Genomic DNA, 21,832 nt, shown 5'->3' with positions numbered 1-21,832 from the left:
ATAAAAAAAAAACAAAAAAAAAAAACAAAAAAAAAAAAATTTTTTTTTTTTTTACAAAAAAAAATACATAAACACACACACACACATACATATATATATATATACAAACATACATACACACAAACAGAAAAAGGTTAAAAAACAAACTCTGCAAGGGGCGGTGCTACTGGAAACAAACACTGGAGACAGGAACTGATAGCTGAGCGCTTTCATTCGGTTTAATTACTACAAACGTCTTCAGAGCGATACATTGAATTGAAATACTTTACTTGAGAATGCACACAATTCAAATGAGGTGTAGAATACAGTGTTTTGATAGGGTAACAGTGTTAAGACACTAAGTGGCCCAATGCAAGAACAGTACAATATAACGAATGGGAATGTGCAGAGTGTATGTTTGGGCATGTTTAGGAATACTATCAGCCTAACCATTTTAGTGCACATTTCACATTAATATTTTCATTAAGTCTCAGTGCCGTTTCAGCATTGAGGAGGAGTTGCCATTTTAATTTTTATTTCGAGTAAGGTTTCACCATCACCGTAGAATTCTTGTACATGCTAGAGAACAAAAAACTTTAACTTGCTGAAGTTGGGGCAGAGGGAGCTGCGTCTGCCTAGTGCATTGCAGTGTTCTTTTTTGCGGACTGCCCCGAGGTGCTCTTTTGCTCAGAGCTTGTGAGCAGTCTGTTCTATGTAGAAAGAGCCACGGGTCTTCCAGATGGCAGTGTAAATTACAAAAGCAGAGTGGCAGTTGTAGGTGCCTTTGAGGTTAAAAACTCAGTTGCTTTGGAAGGTGAAGCTGGAGCCTGTGTAGATGACTGGGCAAACTACACATCTGTTGCATGCCCGTTTGGCTGCTGTTGTGTCTGTCTGCATTGGGGGGATTCCTAAGGATGGGTGCTTCTGTTTTATCAAAAAATTGCCTTAGAGTCCTAGTCCTCTTGTGGGCAAAGGTCAGGACGCTGCCAAGTGCTCGAAAGGTAACTATCGGCCCTGATTATATTCCAGTTCTTGATAATTATGTTTTTTTATAGGGAGCAAATCCCTACTAATGGGGGCTGGAAAATTGCAGCTTCTGTCCGTGCCTGTCACCATGTGGTTCGGTTGCTTTGAGGTAAAACCGTGAGTGAGGATGGGTCTGTATCTCTCCTCGCAGTACTGGGTGACATCCATTGACACTTGTGCTATCACAGCGGGTGGGTAGTTTCGGTTAAGAAACAGACTGTAAAAGGAACTGGCTTTCCATACGTAAAGTGCTGTCATCTGAGATTAATCTGGACAAACAGTAAACTGTCCCCTTAAGCACGTTCTTGTTCATAAAGGGGTGCTGGTTCCTGTAATCCAGGAAGTTGTTGCGGTATGTGTTTTTGCGGGACACATTAGTGTTGATTAATCCTGAGTGTGGGTCAATTGAAATTTAGGGGTCAAGAAACAAGACATGGTTACCGTAGCCAGAGACTGAAAAATCTAGTTACGGGATACTGTTTTGAAGTGTGTGAAGGAAGGAATCTAGTTCCATTTTGGTACCTTCCCACATGAAAAAAGATCAATATAACGATGGTAGAGGTGAACCTTGTTAAAGCCTCCCAAGTGCATCAGGGACTTTAGTTCCCATGTGCTAAGCACCAGGTTAGCAAAAGCTGGGGCCATTTTGGACCCCATGACAACTCCCTTAAGCTGCAAAGAAATTTCTCCATCAAAGTAAAGGAAATTAATTTTCAGTACTGCAGTGGTCACGGCAATTAAAGTTTGTTTTTTCGGGTTTACATTTTGCCTATTTGTTCAAAAAAAGTTCAACTGCTTAAATACCTTCCCTGTGTGGGATGTTCGAGTAGAGTGCTACTATATCCAATGTAACAAGCGTGCATTTAGAAAAATGCAGATTGGAATTGTACAGTATATTTAGAAAGTCGGATGAGTTCTTGATATACAAGGCTGTGGCTTGCATGAGCGGATTGTATGTTTGGTCCAGGTATTCCCCTATGGGTTCAGTTTTGGTCTTGTTGGACATGATAGGTCGGAAAGGGGGGTCTGCTTGATTTTTGTGCACTTTGGGGATGCCAGAAGCTCTCAAGCAAAGACCAAAGTGTCCACTTCCAGAATGGATGCGCAATCTACACCTCAGAATAAGGCTGTGGAAGAGGCAGCTGCTCTAGAAGAAAGAGCTCTCACATTGGAGGTCAATGTTTTCCCATGAAAGGAATAGCAAAAGGAGATTGCCTTAGAAATCCATGAGTAGTAGTCTGTTTTGACACCGTCTTCCCAAAGCCCAAGGGTGAAGAGACAAAAGACTGGTCAGACTTCATGAGTTTGGTCTTGTCCAGGTAATACCTCAGTTGTCTGGGAACATCCAGGGAATGGACAGGAGGGCCTGGATTTCAGAGACCCTCCTGGCAGAAGCAAGAGCAAGCAAGTAAGCCTGTTTTCCAGGTATGTAGCTTCACAGATGCTGTACATGCTGGTTCAAAAAAGGGATAATGCAAGTTCTAGCACAAAATTAAAATCCCAGGATGGAGGGTTAGGGCTTACGAGGTTGTGTGATATGGAAGACCCCTTTTAAGAATAGTTTTACATTTAACCTGGAAGCTAGAGGTACCAAAGGAAATCAAGTGGAGATTTCTGACAAATGCACTTTCACAGAGCAAGAACAGGGTCTCATTTGTTCTTGACACCACCTGGAGAATCTTTTCTATTTAGATAAAACATTTCTCCTGCTACTAGGTTTCTTGGCATCCTACAGGACATTCAGTATGTTCACTGAATACAGATGTCTAAAGGGGATAAAAATTCCATCAGCCATAAAGTTAGGTTGAGCACCTGAGGGTGGATGAGAGATCCCACGTCTTGTTTGAGTAGGTCGAATCAGTGAGAACCTGTGGTGATTACCTTAGACTAATAGGAATAGTAGGAGAAACCAATGCTGCCTTGGCCAAAAAGGGGTCACCAGCAAGATTTGTTTGTCCCTCTGGATCCTCAGGACTTTTGAAATCAGTGTGTTTAGGGGGGGGGCATAAATAAATATCACCACCCAGGAAAAGAGAAGGCATCTATCTTCCAAGCCTGAGGATGTGGAGTTCCCATGAAAAACAAGAGGGATCTGTCTGTTCTGGGAGGAGGCCAAAAGATCAGTGTGTGGAATACCCCACCTGTGAAAAGGATCCAAAAACACCTCACTTTGAAACATCCATTTGTGAGAGGGTGCTCTGGTCCTGCCGAGGGTGTCTGCCACAAGGGAATGTATACAGCTTGCAGGTGTATATGTAGTTTCTCTGCCAAGGACCAAATATGAATTGCCATGGTGCAAAGTGGATAGGACCTTGTCCCTCCCTGGTTGTTGACATACCACACAACAGTCAGTGTGCGAGACAACCTAAAGGTGCCTGGTAGGAGAATCTGTTGGAAGGCCTGTAGTGCCAAGTGAAGACCCCTCAGTTCTTTGATATTGACGAGTTCCCTTAGTCTGTGAGTGGGCCACTCCACCTCTACCTTGTTTTGGCTGTTGCTTTCCAAAATGGCTCTCCAGCCCAAGTCTGATGCATCTGTGTACAGGTGCTGTGTAGGAGAAGCAACCTGCAGGGGTATCCACTGATTGAGGCTGATTGATTAAATCCACTATAACAGTTCCTTTTTCCAGCATAGGAGTAGAGGGTGTGCAACATAGAGGATATTTGTGTTGGTTCCACAAATTCTTCAGGACCGACTGGAACTTCCTCATATTCGACCTGGCTAAGGGAGCATGGGAATCAAGGAAGCATGTAGCCCAAGACCTTTAGAAATTCCCTGGCTGAGATGGCTGTGACAGGAAGGAGAGATTAGAAGTACTGGGTGAAAGTTTCCACCTTCTGGCAGGAGATGAAGGCAGACATGTCTGCTCTTACTCTGCATCCAAAGATAAAGGTCTTTTGGTGTCATTTGGGATTTTTGATGACTCACTGTGAAGCCTATATCCTCCAAGACCCTGCACACCATGTATAGGTGATGGGATAAGGAGTGGAAATCCTGGTGCAGTATTAGCAGGTCGCCTAGACAGGTATAGATTTGTATGCCCTGAATTCTGCAGTGGGCAATAACAGAGGCTAGACAGTGTGAATACTCTGAGCTGTAGAGAGGCCAAATGGCAATGCAGAAAACTGAAAATGTGAAGAACCAACTGAGAAACATAGGAATTTCCTGTAGTTGGGGTGAATGTGGATGTAAAGATAAGCATCCTTCAGATCCAGGGATACCATGAAGGCTTTGAAAGTGATAAGAGGCAGGAGATGTTATAAGGAGAGCATCTTGAAGCCAAGTACCTTCAGATGAAGACTGAGGAGAGAAGTCCAGGAATGGTCACCAAGGACCACCCTTTCTTGGGACAACATTCTTTAATAAAAACCCTTGCCTGTTTGAGCCAGATGGACGACTTCTATAGTCTCTTGAGATAGTTGCTGATCCAGAATTGGGGGTAAGAGGTGAAGTAGAGTTGAGGGAGATTGAAAGGCCCCAGCCCACCAAGTCATAAAATAACAGTTTTGGATGATACAGAGAACCCAACTCTCTGAAGGGATTTTTCTGCCAGGAGGGTAGGGAAAGTGTTAGATGGAGGAACAGGGGGGGTGGATGTGGGCAAGGGATACGAGTCACAGTGGAAGAGCTCTGTCTGGATCAGGTTGCCTCCAAAAGAAGTTGGGGTCAAGGTGGAGGAGGATCTGGGAGTCGTTTGCTTCCTAGGCAGTCTGTCCTTTAGATTGGACTGCAGTAGAGTGAGAGGACTGCTTCTTAAAACTAGTCTTTTGCGGGTAGTTCCTGTGATATCTAGGTATGGGCGAATGAGCAAGTGTTTCAAATTTTGCAACTTTGCCATTTTCTTGGAGAGATTTAAGGAGCTCAGCTGAAGCAGTACCAAAAAGGGCCTTACTGTCTTAGTGGTGCATCAAGCAATTTGGCTTGTACATCCAAAGGTAGAAGCTGTAGCCTCAGCCAGGAATACCTTCTCAAGACAGAACCAAATGCTGCAGATTTAGATGATGCTTCTCTACAGCATCATAGCTGCACTTGATAGAAGGCCTGGTCACCTGAGAGGCAGTAGAAGGTAGGGTAGTTAGCTGAGACTTGGCAGGAGAATCTAGCACATCAGACATAAGAGCAGGACCCTTAGACAAGGTATCTAGGACAAATCTAGCCATGTGGGTTTGATAATTAATAGCTCTAATGGCCAGGGTGGAAGAAGTATAGACTTTCTTCCCGAATGTCTATGAACTTGAACTTGCTGTCTATCTGTAGAGAAAAAAATAGAGGTTAACTGCCTGTAAGATTTTTTGCTCACATAGCAATAACTGCTGGGTTTGCAGGAGGATACTTTAATGTGAATTGCGCCTGTTGGGGGACCTTGTAAAATCTATCAGGTCATTTAGAAGCTGGAGGGTGGGAATATGGAGCCTAAAATGCAGCCAGAAAGGCATCCAGGAAAGCTGGAAGCAAAGGAGGAACTGCAGATGGAGATGGCTGTTCCATCTGCAGGGGTTCAAAATATCTGTCTCAAACACGTCAGACACCTCCCATTTGAAATGCTCTCTCATTAAAGTAATTGTGTCCCCAAAAGAAAATTTCTCCAGAAGAATCAGGGTTAAGGGTGTCTTCCTCCTCAGGGGTAGCAATGCCCCTTGTGGGACTCAAGTTGTGAACAGTATGTCAGGGATACATCTGAGTAAGAGTTTTCTTCCTCAGTCTCCTCCAAGGGCTGCACAGGATGTAGAACTGGTTGGTGCACCTGAGACTGAAGGGCCTGGACGGTTCTGAACAAGTTTTCAGAGAAGGTTTCCCATCCAGGTGCAGATTCTGTAGCTGGGTGTTTCGTTTTGTTTCTTTTTTAAAGAAACAGGAGAAATAGTCTGTCTGGGAGCCAATGTCAGGGATGGATGTTAAGGCGGTAGTAGGCCCCTTGGAACCCACAAGCCATGGTTCCCCCTCAGGGCCTGATGGCTGAACAACCTCAGTGAACTTACTCTAGGTTTCCGCTGAACCGGCTTCCACCATGGTTCACACTTAAGAGTGGTAAAACTGATGTCTGATGGGACCCTGAGCCATCATCCACCTCGAGAATCTAACTGGGCTTGTGAAGTGCAGCATGGGCTTTGAGCCTAAGTTTTCTGGCCTTCTTCTGAGGCGGTTCAGAGGTACCTACCCTAGCCTCCATACCAAATGCTGGACATTGGAGCCTTTGACTTTCTAAACATAATTTAAAAGCAGCCAAGCGACTTTGCAAAGTTTTGGATACAAAGGATTGGCAGATGTCACAGGATTTGTAATTGTGGCCTTCCCGTAAGCAAAACACAAGTCGTGCATGTCCTTATGTGGAATTTGTCTTCCACAAGCACACTTTCCCTTTCTAGCTGACATGTATATCTGGAAAGCAAGAAAAGGTAGTCAAAAAGCCCAAAAGGGTACTTATCTGAAAAGCGGACAGCCAAAGAAACGAACAACCCAACACAAGCTGGCAATTGGAGCCGAGTTGGGTATATGCAGACATCACATATAAAGCAAACGTCCTTTTATGGCTCAGACATGCAATGTCGCATGTACCCTTTATCCAAAGACTTGGGTATACTGGCCATATGTCCGGTGTTGCAGGCAGCGACCTCCCTACAACTATGAGTATTGCAACATGAGAACAGAAAAACATCTAACAGCTCAAATTAGGATAGCAAACACTAACCTTATGAAAGGGCTTATGATTTTTTTTTTGGTCTGAGCATGGCTGAATTTTATTTACCTAAAATGTACATCAATTCTTTGCCTGAGGAGGAAATGTTCTGCAGTAATACTTAACAGAAGTTGAGACTGAACATTCACATAACCTATCATTTAAGTAAAAGCTTTCTTACTTGTTTCTTTCCAGAGCCATCATCTACCATTCCATGTTGTGCTGCCATGGCTTGAGAGTCGTGCAGAGTAGAAACATCGAAAGGTATCTTCTCAATTTTGGCAATGTGATTGTTAATATAAGCCACTCCAAGACCCTCAGTCTGCTCCTTGCACTTCCACATCTTGAAGAACTGCATGAAGAGAGGAGTCTCACCATATTCAGGCAGAATCTGAACCTAACAAAAACCAATTACAGACTGATCAGCAGAAAACTCATTTCATAATGACATGACTAGCAGTTCCATACAAAAGCAGCAATAAGAACCACCACCACTATCACACATATGCTTAAACTCAAGTCAGCAATTTTAGTCCACAAAACACAAAGTCTGAAGTAATGGAGTCAAAGGTTACTCTCTAGCAAGCTGAGTTCTAAAGGTTAAAGCACAGAGCTAGAAAGAGTATTGCCCTATAAATGAATCAAAGGCAAATCTATTCATTTTAAGATGACTAAAGCTTCATTCAGACTTCTGATCTTACAGCTACATGTCTAAAGAAAAGGTATATGGATGGACTTCACAAAAATCTTGGGGATAAACTCTTGGCTAGGCTTGTAAGGGCCCCAGGGCCATTTGCCTAGTAACCTCCTATGATACTATGAAAAGCAAATCTGCACTCTTGTATCCCATAAATCATTAAAAACCAACTGCACCAAGCCTATGGAACCTACACAGAACTAAAGCTGGAAAGGATTCCTCTCAGATTACATACCACACTTTTCTGCATGTGAAGGAAGACTTAATTATCTGCTATCCCCTTTCTGTATGTATTTGTGACCACAGCCCACATGCACAATTTCAGCTGAATGGACCATGTTACAGCCCAAACCTTGCATGCACAACTTTCATTCTGCAATGGAAAGTATGAGTAGCAACAGCAACAAACATCAACTAAAACTGTTAAATACGCCATCGAAAAATAACTGACAAATTCAAATTTCCTGTCTCTCTCTCTCTCTGTAAATTACAAGGCTACATAAATGTGGAAAATCTTGCTTTAACCTGTTGGAAATAAGACTGGAAAACAGAGCGAGACAAAACACTGCACAAGTAAAACATGCACTATTTTTGGCATCTTCTGTCAAAAGCTGAAAAACTCACCAAGTGAGCCAATCCCCAAAGCACAGTGAATGTCCCGAGCTGAACACAAATATATACAAAATTTAAGACGGACCCAAGTGTGTGGTTTTTTTTTGGGGGGGGGTATACATTATAAACATACTTTGTGTTAAAAAAAAATAGTAGGGGTAAGCAGCAATTAATTACTGCCCGACAAAGGTTAATGCAGCTCTTGCTCCAGAGCAAACAGCACAGCATAACACATCTTACATACATTACCCGGATTCTGTACATTTGCCATTAGTTTGTAGGACCACCCATGACACACCATCCACCTAATGAGAGTCCAACCATCTGAGCTTTACTCCACAATTTTGTGGCATAAAGTGTGGAATAAATGAAAACAGACATACCTTCAGCCTTTTAATCAGTAGCGAATATCTGCGTAAAGTAGAATTCAATGGAGCAACACAGAATTCAAACTATGTGCATCAGCAAATGCTCTGAACACAAAGGACCACATACCAAGTAGCTGGAGATGCAGTTATAAAACGGCTGATGTACTTTTTTACATAACTGGAAACCAACTCTCTTTTGTAAGAAAAAGACAGCACTAAAGATAACACTACTTATATTGAGACGTTCCTTACTATCTCAATTCCTTATTATATCAATCCTTAAAGGGGCACACTCAGATTTTTTGCTGGAGGAGTTTAAATTTTAGAAATCTTAAGTCACATGTTCACTTAGAGGCAAGGTTTTCAGAGTGCCTCTTTAGCATACTGCAGGTTAGATTACACAACTCTCAGCTGGAGTTGTTAGAGGTAGTGCTTAGAACTTACAGTCGTAAGTGTCCTTTTATATTCTTCCCCCACTCATGAGCAACTAGATTTGCTGAATGAATGGATTTTACTCAGCTAGAGATGCTATCCTGTCACACAGGCCTGGCCTCTTTAGCAAAGTAGTATGTACTTTTTGCAAAGCTGTGTCCAATAATCATTCAAGCCTAGGCAATGGTATTTTTCATGCTTGTTGCTACAAATCTTTTCCCCTCCACTGGCAATTATTTTTCATATGATGTGTTATTAGTGCTGCGTGTGTGTGTGTGTGTTGATGCAGGTGCACTTTTAGAATCATACAGATTTTCCCTCACTTTACAGCACAGGATTGCTATGGACAGTTGTGCCTTGCAAAGAAACATGTTAAGTTACATGTCCAAATATTCTAAAAGAATAAAATATTTTGCATATTTTCTCTAAAATGGTCATGGAGCTTTTGAATAGAGTCTAATCAGCGTTTTAAAAATATTTTCTTCATTAGATGATGCTGTATGTTGTCCTTTGGAAATCACACCATAACTATTGGTCTAATAGTGATTCTGCCCTACTGGACTTATTTTCTCAATATTCTTCCATCATTCATTGTGGTAAAATGTTTTCAACTATCTCATCTTTCCTGAATGTTTGGCTGAAGTACAGTTAGTTTACACTGATTAGCATTTGAAAGTTTAAGCAAATGCAGTCTATACATTTCCCCATATACTTTCCAGTGCCATTCCTAGTATATTACAGTAGGCAATTACAGGGGTACTTTTACTAAGGCAGTAAAAATGAAGTGCTGCAACCAAAATCTCATGCCACTGATAACCCTATACTTTGAGAAGTTATAGTAGCGATTTTTCTATGTATGTATGTATCTCAAACTGTTTATATTCATGTGGTTTAAAAACAGCCTCTACAGTGGCGGATTTAGGCATGGGCGCGCACCACCTCCTTTTGTCCATTTAGAACTTTTGTTCATTACCCAATGCTGTCCGTTCAAATTAATTTTTTTTTTTTTTTGGAAATGACATGACAAAATGAAATGGAGACAAAATCATTATGATTTATGCCATAATGGAGTCCTACTATGTAAAGGTCAATCTCTCCACGACAGTTAAAAAAAAAAAAAACACGTGGACAGTACATGTTTTTCCAGTTAGCCAGTTCCTGAACCAATGAATGCTGTGAAAAATCGCGCCTAACTCATACATTGGAGAAGCGATTGGAGGTTGCAGAGTCAGGTGATTTATAATCTCCTTAATTGCTCCTCCAAATAATTCTCTGTTGTAGTTGAGTTAGGCGCGTTTTGGTAAAAACTTCAAAGTCTAAGTTGCGGTAATCAGTAATTACTAATTTAGTGACTCAGCAGTGACTAGTTCCAACAACAAACTCCATTCAGCAAGTCTGTGAGAGGTATTTTTTTTTTATTTTTGTACCAAAGAGCCAGTTTATTAAATATCAAATTAAAAAGTAAAGCAGAAAAAATAAAAATAGTTTTAAACAGCTTGTCAGGTAGTTTAAAGTATCCCGGAAATGTTTTTTGTTTGTTTATGGAATGTTTAGTGCCTAAATTTACATTTAAGTGGTGCTTTTACATTTAATAGTGGTGTTTTTTTGTAATTTTCAATATTCAATAATTGTGTTTTGGGTGTTTGTTTAGGTTCAGCAAAGATAAAGTGTCTGTGTTCTGGTGTAAAGCTTACAAGCACTTGCCATTTTGTAGTTGGATAATTTCAAATTATTGCTTAACATGTTTAACAATTATTATTTGAAAGATTATTTGAAAGAGCACCTGAGCACATTCCCAAAACCTGAAATTATGATATTCAATTCCACAATACATGCTGTATCTGTATTAAACATGAAAGATTTTCTTAGAGAAACTTTAAAAACAAGAACGGATGTTAGAACTTGAAGCAACATGCGCCACATGTTTTGTGGAATTCAATATCATAATTTCAGGTTTTGGGAATGTGCTCAGGTGCTCTTTCAAATAATCTTTCAATAAATTAATTAATTGCCCCGAAATGATTTTAAAATCCCTCAAGATGCCTTGGATCTGCCAAGGCATAAGGGATTAATGTAATTTTAATAAAAATCATTGCATGGCGCCATTGTAGACTACAAGTTAAAAAATGGCGCCATGATCTGCACTAGTTTTTCCCCACGTGCTCTTGAGCATTGCCTCTAAGAATGAAATCTTAGGTCAACTCATGGAGAAGTCATCAAAGCAGTAAGCGGATTAATCCACTCTCAAACTCAGGCCAGCAATGGCACAGCTATCCATTTGATGTTAACAAGCCCCTCCCCCAACATTTTAACTTAAAAGAGCACAAATGCCTTCTGTTGAAGTTGACTGCAGAGTTTATATCTGGGTCAGTATTACTGGCTAGAGAAATGTTTGTGGGTGGGATTATGAAGGTTACATCTTGAAGAAATATCTAAAATGAATGCAAGGTCTGGACATACTGTACTAATTTCAGCAGTGCCATAGAAAAGTTCAGATGCACATGTAACTTGCAATCTGACTAGAGTACAGATGGGGTCAGGCTATGAACCTTACAGATTAAATTCTGATAACGATGTTATTACTATAATGAACTGTGCAGTTCCCGTTATTTTTTTTTCACAAGGCTACCTAGAAATTACAGTTTTAAGCAAAGATATAAGACATTGTTATATTTAGCAACTTGAACTGGCATAGTATGCAACATGAAAAGCTAGAATATAGCTGTATTTGATATTTATTGCACGTAAAAATGTTATACAAGAACGTGCATGTTTTATTTATTAGTGTACGTAGCTTGTATCTTAACTATATATTACTATTGTTATTTGTCATGAAAGCTTGTAATCATTATTAAAATTAAATTAATCCCTTATGCCTTGGGCCAAGGCAGATCCAAGTTATTTGTCATGTGGAGCTTTTCTCCTCAGACCTCCGCTGAAAATGGGTTTTTATGCCCAGTCCAACAACCCCAGTTAACAAATACAAAATAAATATCCCACATAAGACCGAGACAGAACCACCACACCGTTCCACATTTATCGACTTACTTTGTACTCTATCGCTCACCATAAGAGAAGCCCTTGTCCACAAGCAACTAACTGCAAATGGAGCGATAGAGAGGTTGTATGCCCTTGTACGATATACTCGACTGTCCAGATTTACACAGAATGTCCAGATTTTTGCCTCATATTTTCGGTCAGCTCATCTTAAAATTTACATTTCTCTGGCAAACTACAGAATGTTGAAGTCACTAAATGTCATTGAGTTTCAGACTATATCATTCAGAAAAATGCAGGCCAACACAAATTCTGTTATTCTAACAGCATTCTAAGTTTATAAGAGCAATATTTAAAACCGGTCTCTATTTTGCCCCCCCCTCCCCAATAAAAATTATTTAAGGCTTTGTCCAGATTTCTTGTGTTAAGAAGTATCATTTCTGACACGAACAGTGTACATTAGACATTCTCAGCAAGCTATATATAAACATTTATCATCTCTGATTTCTATAATCATGCCATCTAAATCACGAGTCTCAACCCCTCCTTGGTGTTAATGCGAAACGGAGTCTGTTTCTCCAGGCAGGAAAGGTTCTAGCAGGGGAAAAAAAACATTTCAGTGCCAATCCATGTGCCATTTTTTATATAAACGAGTCATAGGAATTTGGTTTTGATTGAGGTACACAGATGAAAGATTCATCTAGCAACGAAACATTACCACATTATGTTCGTGGTCAAACTAAGCTGCCTTAAAATGAATGAAAGATAGATGTACTGTACACCTCTTCAGCCATGCTTGTTGATTTACTCAGAAATTTTTCCCAAATTACAAATTATTTTAATAATGTAATATACTGACAAGCTAAGCCCTTAGTTTGTATGTGTGTGTGTGTGTGTGTGGGGGGGTTGTACATGTAATATTTACATTTAAAAAACGTCAATAGGTTTAATCTTAGCACCTAAAACTTAGATGCACATAACTGTCACAGTTTTGTAAAAAAACTTCCAAGCAATATATTTTTAAATATTAATTAATTAGCACCGTATGGATGTATATATATATATATATATATATATATATATATATATATCATAGAAACTCTTCTGTATTAAATACTTAATTACTTTATTGATTTTGTTTATGCCTTAGGGCAGATCACACCCTGGGTCTGATTATAGCTCAGCCATCCGGTGTAGCACGGTAGGAGCCAGCAGCTGCAAATAAAGAGGACACATCTATTCTCCATTTGAATAGAAGAGAGCGAGAGAGATTAACTTTGTACTGAACTTCCCATTCGAATGGCTCCGGATGTAATGCATCCTCTGCCCATCAAACTAGACAGTTAAGCGCGCTGGGCACCCGACCGGGAACACTAAAAAGTGGTAAGCCCTTTTTAAGGTGGATCGTTCAGATCGGTAGTGGACCATCATACACTTTATTGTAAACAGGGTAGGCCAAAGACAAAATAGATTTCAAGTATGACAATCTAAATCTATGAACATGCCTCCAATAAGCTAGCTACTTCCAAATCTACATTGTCAAGGGGGGGGGGGGTACAACCCACCACACTACCATAACAAAGTATTGAGAAAGCCTTACAATCAAACTTTAATCCACAATCCAGCTGTATTAACAGCGGTCCTGAAAAATGATATACAACTATTACTACATTTAAATGTATATATAAATAAGCCCTTTAAGAATCTTAAAAGCATACAATTTAAATTTATATTTTGTCGTGTGGGCTGAGGTCTAACAAATCTCGAAATACCCACCACTCTTGCACAGATCAGCAAAACAAACGACTGAACAAACACGGTCCAGTATTTGTACATCATACCTCTCAACTGCTTGGATTACCAACCCACATTTTTTTCTCTTCCTTATAAAAAATTGTGGTTTTCTGGATATTTGTAGCAAATCACTAAGGATTGAATTCACTAAAAAATGACAGGCATTTGAGTTTCAGAATTCGTATACTTCAGAAAATGCACAGTAACAGAAGACTTAATTTTAGCATTTTTTACATTTATGAGTAAAATTTAAAACATGAGCCTATCTTTAGGGCTTTGTCCCCCATTATTTTTGTACATGTACAGATTTTGTGCCAAGATTAGATTGAGAGCTATATTACACATGTTACATCCCAAACTCAAGCACACATACCTTCTCTAGCAAAACATACCAAGCATGAGGGAAAATTAATAAAATAAAGACTGCAAACTTGATTTCCTCCCCCTTCCAGATCTGCATTCAAAGCCCATCACCATACAAGTTTATGCGTAGTTTCAAGCATAACTCATTCACATTCCCAACACCCAAAATGCTCAAGAAAGAAAAAACTCAGCCAAAGAGGAGTAATACATTGACCCAGTAGCATGTAGTCTCCAGCCACAAAGGCTATACACATGCGAATACCGGGCAAGTAAATACTGGTACACAATTTTAATCCAACACAGGCTCGCAAAACTTATGGGATGCAAACACTACTACAACTAACTCATTAAACAAACCCAACTGAATTTCAGAATTTTGGACTGCATATACTTCATAAAACAGCAGCCAGCATTTGATCTTAAATGCTGGTAGTGCAGATGTTTGTTATTCCTACAGTTTAATCAAATGAATGAGGCCAAAGGATTCATAAGTGATGAGTCTTAAAATCCGTTATATTTGTGTTTCCAGCAGAAACTCTTTCGATAAAAATTGAGTATTAATGCAATGTCTTAGAAATGAAAATCTGGCATACAAGTAGCATATTTGCCCTTATAAATGGCAAACTGCAGAGAGTGCATAATTTGTAAATCTTAAAATGTCTGTCATTTTCTTCAACAAGCATTTGAAAGCTGATGTCATCTTTGATGTCTGTTATGATTGTGAAACATAAAACTAGAATAACCATGTATAAACCAAGCCTGACCTCAGACATGCTCTTTACTTTTCTGATTCTGACGTACACTGTTCTGCTCATGCATTATAATTAAATCCCGCAGTGAACATGCAGCATGTAACAGACTAGGTTCCTTTATTTTTCTTAACAGCATAGATTTTTATCATTTTAGTTTGACTGACATCACGGTGACTTCCTACTAAGACTTTGAAGGACTATGTTCTAGCAAGTGTCATGCCTGCAGGCTTAATGATTTGACATGGTGGTCAAAGGAGTGCCCGTTAACATATATACCAATGCCCCTGATGACTGTTGTCAACTATATGTGGAATGTTATCTGTATAGTAAACAGTCTTGATGCTGGATTTACCAAGGGAAACTACGCTTTATTTCTTAAGGGTAAGCTCATGATTAATAAACCCTGCATTTATTTGGTCCTGCCCTTGTTCTGCCTTTTATGTAGGCCAAACATCTAGACCCATTAGGTTTTGTATGTCAGAACATCTTAGTAATATAAGGAATAAAATGTCCTACAAATGCATTATTCAAACATACAATCAAACATCCATCTGCTTAGTTTCACTTCATTATTACTGACAAGAGTTTTTGGAAATAAAAATTGCAAAGTAATAGTACAAAATAAATGTTGATATGGCAAGTTCTTCTGTGGCTCGTAATATACTTTAAATTCTCCTTTATATATAGCAATATTAGTCTTTCTTTTTCTGAAAGTTTAAATGTGTCAATACTTTGCTTACTCCCCTGTTACTAAGTATGCGGTCTGCTTAAGTACCATTAATACATGCAAGTGCTTTTCAAGGCTTGTACACATTTAACTACATCTGAGGTGTGTTTTTTTGAAGAATGTCTAGACTAAATTACGGCAGTTGAGTTAGGCATGTATTTCTCACGATTCATTGCTGCTCTACAGTGCAGCACTGGGGGAGTGCTATACTCCAGAGTGTGACGTCCTTCGGATAAGTTAAACTGTTGTCCAATCTGCTTGAGTTGGTGGTAGCACAGATGGACATAAAAGATCCTAATAGCACTTATAGAAAAGAGTAAAGGAAGCTCCTTGATGCCCTAGTCATATTGCAGTTGTAGCAGGAATACTCCCCTGAAAAGAGGCTACTAGCCCAGTGGTACTTACCTGATCAACAAAGGATAAATAAACTTCTGTGTATGATTGTATCAGATTGCTACAGGATGGGAAACAGTGCCCACTGCATACTATAATGATGTCTTTCATTCTTCCTACATTCATATTTTAAACTGGTGGTGCTCTTTAAATGGGGTAAGTGCACATAAAACAGTGATGTGCATTTTCATTCATGATCTTGACTTTACATTACATAATGATACAAAGCTTTAAATATGGGACTTTCAAACGCAATACATACAACATGAATCAAATTTACACCAGCTAAAATAGGTACATTACTTTGAAATATAAAAGAAAAACATGGAGTAATACACAGACACCAAAACAGATACATATCAAAAGAGATTTACCAAAAATAATACAGCCAGACTGAGGCAAACACAAAAAGCAAGGTTTAAAATAATAATGCAGAACTAGAGTAATCAACACACAAGTTCCTTTTTTCTAAAGCAAAATGTGAGAACAGCGAAGAAAGAATAATGCTCAGAAAATTAAAGATCAGAACTTCAGACGTACCAAATGAAAGCTGACAAAGAAGAAAAATAAGTCAAGGTACATGGGCCAGCATACAAGCATGCAGTTGCTTCTCAGAATACTACTATAACAACTTGACTAGTGAAGCCAACTGCTGTACTTTCTAGACAAGCTCAAGACTTTCATCATGGTAGATTGTCAGTTACCACTCACTGGGCTACACAAATTTGGCTTTCCATGACTCTGCTTTTAATAGTTTACAAGCTATATACAAACTGTAATTTGGGAAGGTCCAAAATCTATGACTAACTGCTGCCACTGATGTTTCACAGGGCTCAGTCCTGACTCCTTTACCGTTTTAAATAATAAGTGGTAACTATCCAAAATTCCACTTACTTCAGCAGACTGAAACTGAGCAGTCCTCTGCAAATCACAGAGTTCTAGAAAATGTTAAGTTAGTCATCAACATTATTGAACATCCTTCAAAACAAGCACTTTACCATTAATTTACTCCCAAGTACCCCAAAATATGCTTCTTTCTGATTAAAGTCAACAAACATCTGGAATGACTTCCCTTACCATACATTATACAAGATGGCTGTACAGAACACAAATATCTTGGCATCCATTTACGGGATAAGTTAACCCCAGGATTCATAAATGTAGTGGTTAGTTGAATAAAGTGTTATATATACTAACTTTAATACACTACTGTTTATTGCAAATGTAAGGTTTACAGAGTATGGAAGACTCAACTTTTGTGAATGGTGCACAAGTAAGCACAGTACACATCGGTGCACCAAGTAGGTTTCACTGTGTAGCACGAAAGCTTCACACAGTACAGATTTTAGCATGACAATACCACACAGTAAAGTTTTTAGCATAACTCCACATGGTACAGATTTTGTGAAGAGATGTTTAGTAATGTATAATATACTTTACAAAGCAGCTGTTACCTGCTGTGCTCCACTGACATGCCACTCAGCTATGGTCATTACCATATGCCAGTGATGAAAGGATCTGGTGCTCTGACAACTGCTATTGGTAGGACCTTGACAGCACCACTGTATGGGTGCAGAGTAAGATGCGAGTGTGGTAATAGGGTTGCCTGCACCACAGATAATTTTGTTGCTGGTAAGGTTTTACCTACCAGTCATTTTTTCTTTAATTTAGTGTTGACTTACTGCTCTGGTATCCAAACAACATGTCAGCAGGAAAGGGTGTCACTGTGGTCACAAGCACTGCACCATCTGTAGGTACCCACTTTGGGTCCCATAAGTAACCCCACTGGGATCAGCCCATATGCAGTTTGTGTAATGTTTACAAATGGCATGTAATCCTGGGGATGGGGGTCACTTACGTGTTTATTCCTTGCATAGGTTATTCTTTCTACATAATGGGGTAAGATTATGTACAGTTTTTTTTTTATTTTTTAACTCCTAGTGTACTAGTTTCTGTGAATCAAAAATAGGTTGATGCATTACTTTACAGGGTATCATCCCTATTGCATTGTGCTTAAAGTTCATAAATAGCATCCTAAATCTTGATCACATTCAATACATTCTATGGAAAATACAAATTGTAATTTGGAAAGATCCAAAATCTACTAGTGCAGCTGGTGAGACTATATCATTTAGCCTTTCTTCACTCCATACCTGTAGTCTCTGCTCATATTGTTTCTTTCTTGCAAACATTTCTGGCAGCCTTCTTGTAGATCCCCTCTTAAAGCCAGGTATCCATCCCCCTGAACTGCCTACTATGGAAAGCCTGTTCCAAAGAAAGAGCAATCTGAGACACATAGCAGTCTCTCCTGCATGTTTTGTTTGAGTCCTGACTAAGTTCAGATTCAGAGATCAGCTGACCCATGTGCTGTTTGACTTGCAGATGTGTGGCAGCTCCAAGTCAGGATTTGTGAGTGCCTTGTAGAACAGGCAGAGGTCACCCTTTAATAGTTGGTAGGAGGCAGAATAAAGGAATAGGCCTTTTAGTCTATCCATACAAGACATTTTATTTATACCCTGTATGCTCTTTGTGAGGAACCTCTGAGGTCATGCCAGCCACTCCATTATATGAAAAATAAGTGCCTAGTCAAGTACATGTGAAATGGTGCATTGTACTGAATAATTGGTCTAATCAGGCTGAAAACAGTGTGGTTATAATGTCCTTGGATCTGGATGCCATACATTTACTTATAAGTTGCTCCACATAGGACTTCCTCACCACTGTGGACACGTGGCAGTCAAAGTTCAGGCTATTTGTACATTCTGATCTCTTTCATTGCTCACAAAATGTTTACAGTTTTGACCTATGCCCTTTATTTGTCCAGAAAATGCTGTGTAATGCCAGAATGTGTGAAGGCGGATAGAAGTATAGCACCCACAGAGACAGTTTTATAAAGCACTTGCAACATGCCAAAGCAAAGAACAGATTTGTGCATTCATTTGTGAAGCATTTTATATGCATTCTTTCTTCAGCATAATTAAGACATGCTGTTGTGGCCATTAGCCAAGTCATTAGTACTTGACACTATTTTATTTTGTACGGTGGCCTAATGGTTAAGGTGTTTGCCTTACAAACACAAGGTGCAGGGTTTAAGTCTCACAAGGGATAATTGGCTAGGTTTAAAATGGCTCGCAAGGGCAGTTAACCTAGTACTAATCTATGAACCTATGAACATTAGATAACCGAAGGCTTCAAGCAGTTATTTTGTGTATTGAAATGAGCTGCAGTAGGTCAGCAGAAAGTGCTGCTATCTCTTCAGGAGCCAAGCAAGAACTACATCAAGTCTTTCCAAATTTTTCAGAAGGGTCATAAAACACTGAGAAGGTTCAGTCTTTGAGGGCAAGTCATTTGTGGGTGAGAGTAGTGGCAATGTACAGAATTATGTCCTATTCTCAGGATGACTGTCAGATAGTTCAGATGTGTGTGACACTATTTCCTGTGCTAAAGTATTTGTCTAGGACTTTATGAATGAGGGTAGTCATAAGTTTTACTGATTTTAATCTTGAAAAAAGAAAAGTCAGATATGTAATGGAAAATGAACTGCAAGGTACTGTAAAAGTCATACATGAAGGCAGGAGCTCATTGGTGAGATAGAACATTTTAATAATACATGTTGTACACTTACCATTTCTTTTGCGGGTTTGCAGGCATCTAGTGTATAGAGTCTTTCCCTATTTTTTTTTTTTAGTTAGTGAAACTTTTTTTGTGTGCATTCAATGGAGGCAAACGTAGTTGTATTTCTTGTACTGTTAAAGTTTTCTACGTCTTGATATTTGTTTTTTAACCAGCAGTCAGAGTCATGTCTGTTCAACACAGAAGACACGGTAAATGAATGTAGTGCCATCAGAGAAGTCAGTGAAAATAGTACTGTCACAGAAGTCAGCAGCTTAACAGATAACATTGAAAGTGAGAGAAGTACTGTTAGTGAAGTCAGTAAGCATTCGGATGAAGTCAGTGCCACAAAGTGTTCACTGACAGATATTAGTAAGTACATCACATGTACTAATGCTGCAGATAAGGAGAAAATCATTGTCATAAATCGCAAACCACATGACTGTTTTTGTTCCCCACTCACAGCCTTAACAGACAAAAGAAGAAATCAGGAAGTTCCCTTCGCCAATGTCAGCTGTCATGGCTACACCAGTTTCATTTTCTGGCATATTCAGTGAAAAAAGATGGGCTGTATTGTTTAGCCTGTGTGTTATTTCCAACACCAACACAGACAGAACATGCAAAGTTATTCATTGAGCAGCCGTATTGTAATTGGAAGCATGCCAAAGCTGATATTCAGCGACATTCAGAATTAGATTACCACAAGAAATCTGAGGCAAAATTACATGCTTTCCAAGTCATAAGTGACAATCCAAGTCAAAGAATTGCAATTTCAAATGCTTCACAGCTGCAGGTGGCCAAAAACAGAACTCTACTAACCTCTATTATAAAGTGTCTGGAGTACTGTGAAAGGCAAGGGATAGCACTCCATGGACATAGATATGACTGCACATCTGACTGTACAACCAACAAAACTTCAGATCTCTAGTTGATTTCCGAATTGATGCTGGTGAGAGTTAGAAGCCCACTTGCAGACATGCCAAAAGAATGCAACACATTTCAAAAACAGTACAGGATGAATTGCTAGACTGTATTCAAGAACACATTCAACAGCAGAGGATAAAGGATTTTAAACAGCAGCCTCTTGGATCCTTTTATTCCATCCAAGCAGATGAAATTGCAGATATAAGCAACTTGGTGTAGTACTAAGATATGTGAAAAATGGCCATCCTGTGGAGAGATTCAGAGTTTATTGCCTGTGAATCTGTGACTGGAGAGAAGATACGCAATAAGTTGGTCACATGCCTAACAATGTTAATGTTGCATCTTGAGCACTGCAAAGCTCAAGGGTACGATGGTGCTGGAAACCTGGTTGGAGCACAGAAAGGCTGTGCAGCTTCGTTTCAAGAAAAAGTACCGCATGCTATTTTTTTCCATTGTACTAGCCACCAGTTGAACCTCATACTTTCAAAGGCCTGCCAAGTTCCAGAAGTATGAATAATGTTAAATATAGTGAAGGAAGTTGGTTTGTTTTTCAAATACTCCCCAAAAAGGCAAAGATGTCTAGAGGAATCAGTGCAGTACATAAACTTACAGCAAAAGGCAAGTGGCAAAAAACCTATAGAAAAACAAAAGTTTAAATTGCTGTGAGACCAGATGGGTGGAGACATACAGCCTTTGATGACTATCATATGTATGAAGCACTCATTCACGGTTTAGACAATATTATGAATAACAGAGGGGCACACTGGGATGGAAAAATGTTGACAGATGCCAGTGGACTTTACAGTTCAATAACTAAGTCTTGCTTTATTGTTTCCTTCCAGTCAGCAAGGTTTTTGTTTGGCTTGACTAAGCCCCTTAGCAAACTTCTGCAAGGATCGTCACAAGACATACTGTACGCATATGAGCAAGTCAGCTGTGTGCTTAATGAGCTGCAGGCTGTTCATGCAAACATTGAGAATGAGTTTAGGAATACCTTCAGAGATATGTCAAAAATGGGGAGCTTCTGCAATACTGAATTACCCCTTCCACGTGTCTGTAGCAAACAGACTATGAGGAACAATGTGGCTGGAGAGACTTCAGAAGAGTACTGGCGAAGAGCAATTTTTATTCCCTTTCTGGATCACTTCATTCATGAACTGTCCAGACGATTCACTACAATGGCATCGACAGCTATTCAAGGACTCTCACTAATTCCATCAAACATGAACAGCTTAACATTAGATAGAGAGTTCACTTAAAATTTTTTTTGACTTGCCTTCAACAACATTCCAAGAGCTCAGACTGTGGAAAAGGACATGGGAGGCTATAGCGCACAATTCTGCACTGCCAAATGATTCGAAGCAGACCTATTCGCAAACAAATATCAAAATTTTCCCAAAATTTCCTTTGTATTAAATACACTCTTGCTCACTCCAGTCAACTGCTGGAGTAGAGGGCTAATTCAGCCTTAAAACTGAT

At 39.4% G+C, this 21,832-nt stretch overlaps 1 protein-coding gene across 1 annotated transcript in view; it reads right to left on the bottom strand.

Annotated features, from left to right (window-relative positions):
* Positions 1-21,832, bottom strand: part of GSN (gelsolin) — a gene marked incomplete in the record, with an annotated part of 970,219 nt that overhangs the window by 491,181 nt on the left and 457,206 nt on the right. The window contains 1 exon segment of the mRNA XM_044058005.1: positions 6,864-7,079. Coding sequence (XP_043913940.1) covers positions 6,864-7,079 — 216 coding nt within the window.

Source organism: Protopterus annectens, chromosome 16.part0 (assembly GCF_019279795.1).
Source record: "Protopterus annectens isolate FY-2018-M chromosome 16.part0, PAN1.0, whole genome shotgun sequence".
NCBI lineage: Eukaryota > Metazoa > Chordata > Ceratodontiformes > Protopteridae > Protopterus > Protopterus annectens.
This window is presented reverse-complemented; position numbering and strand designations above follow the sequence as displayed.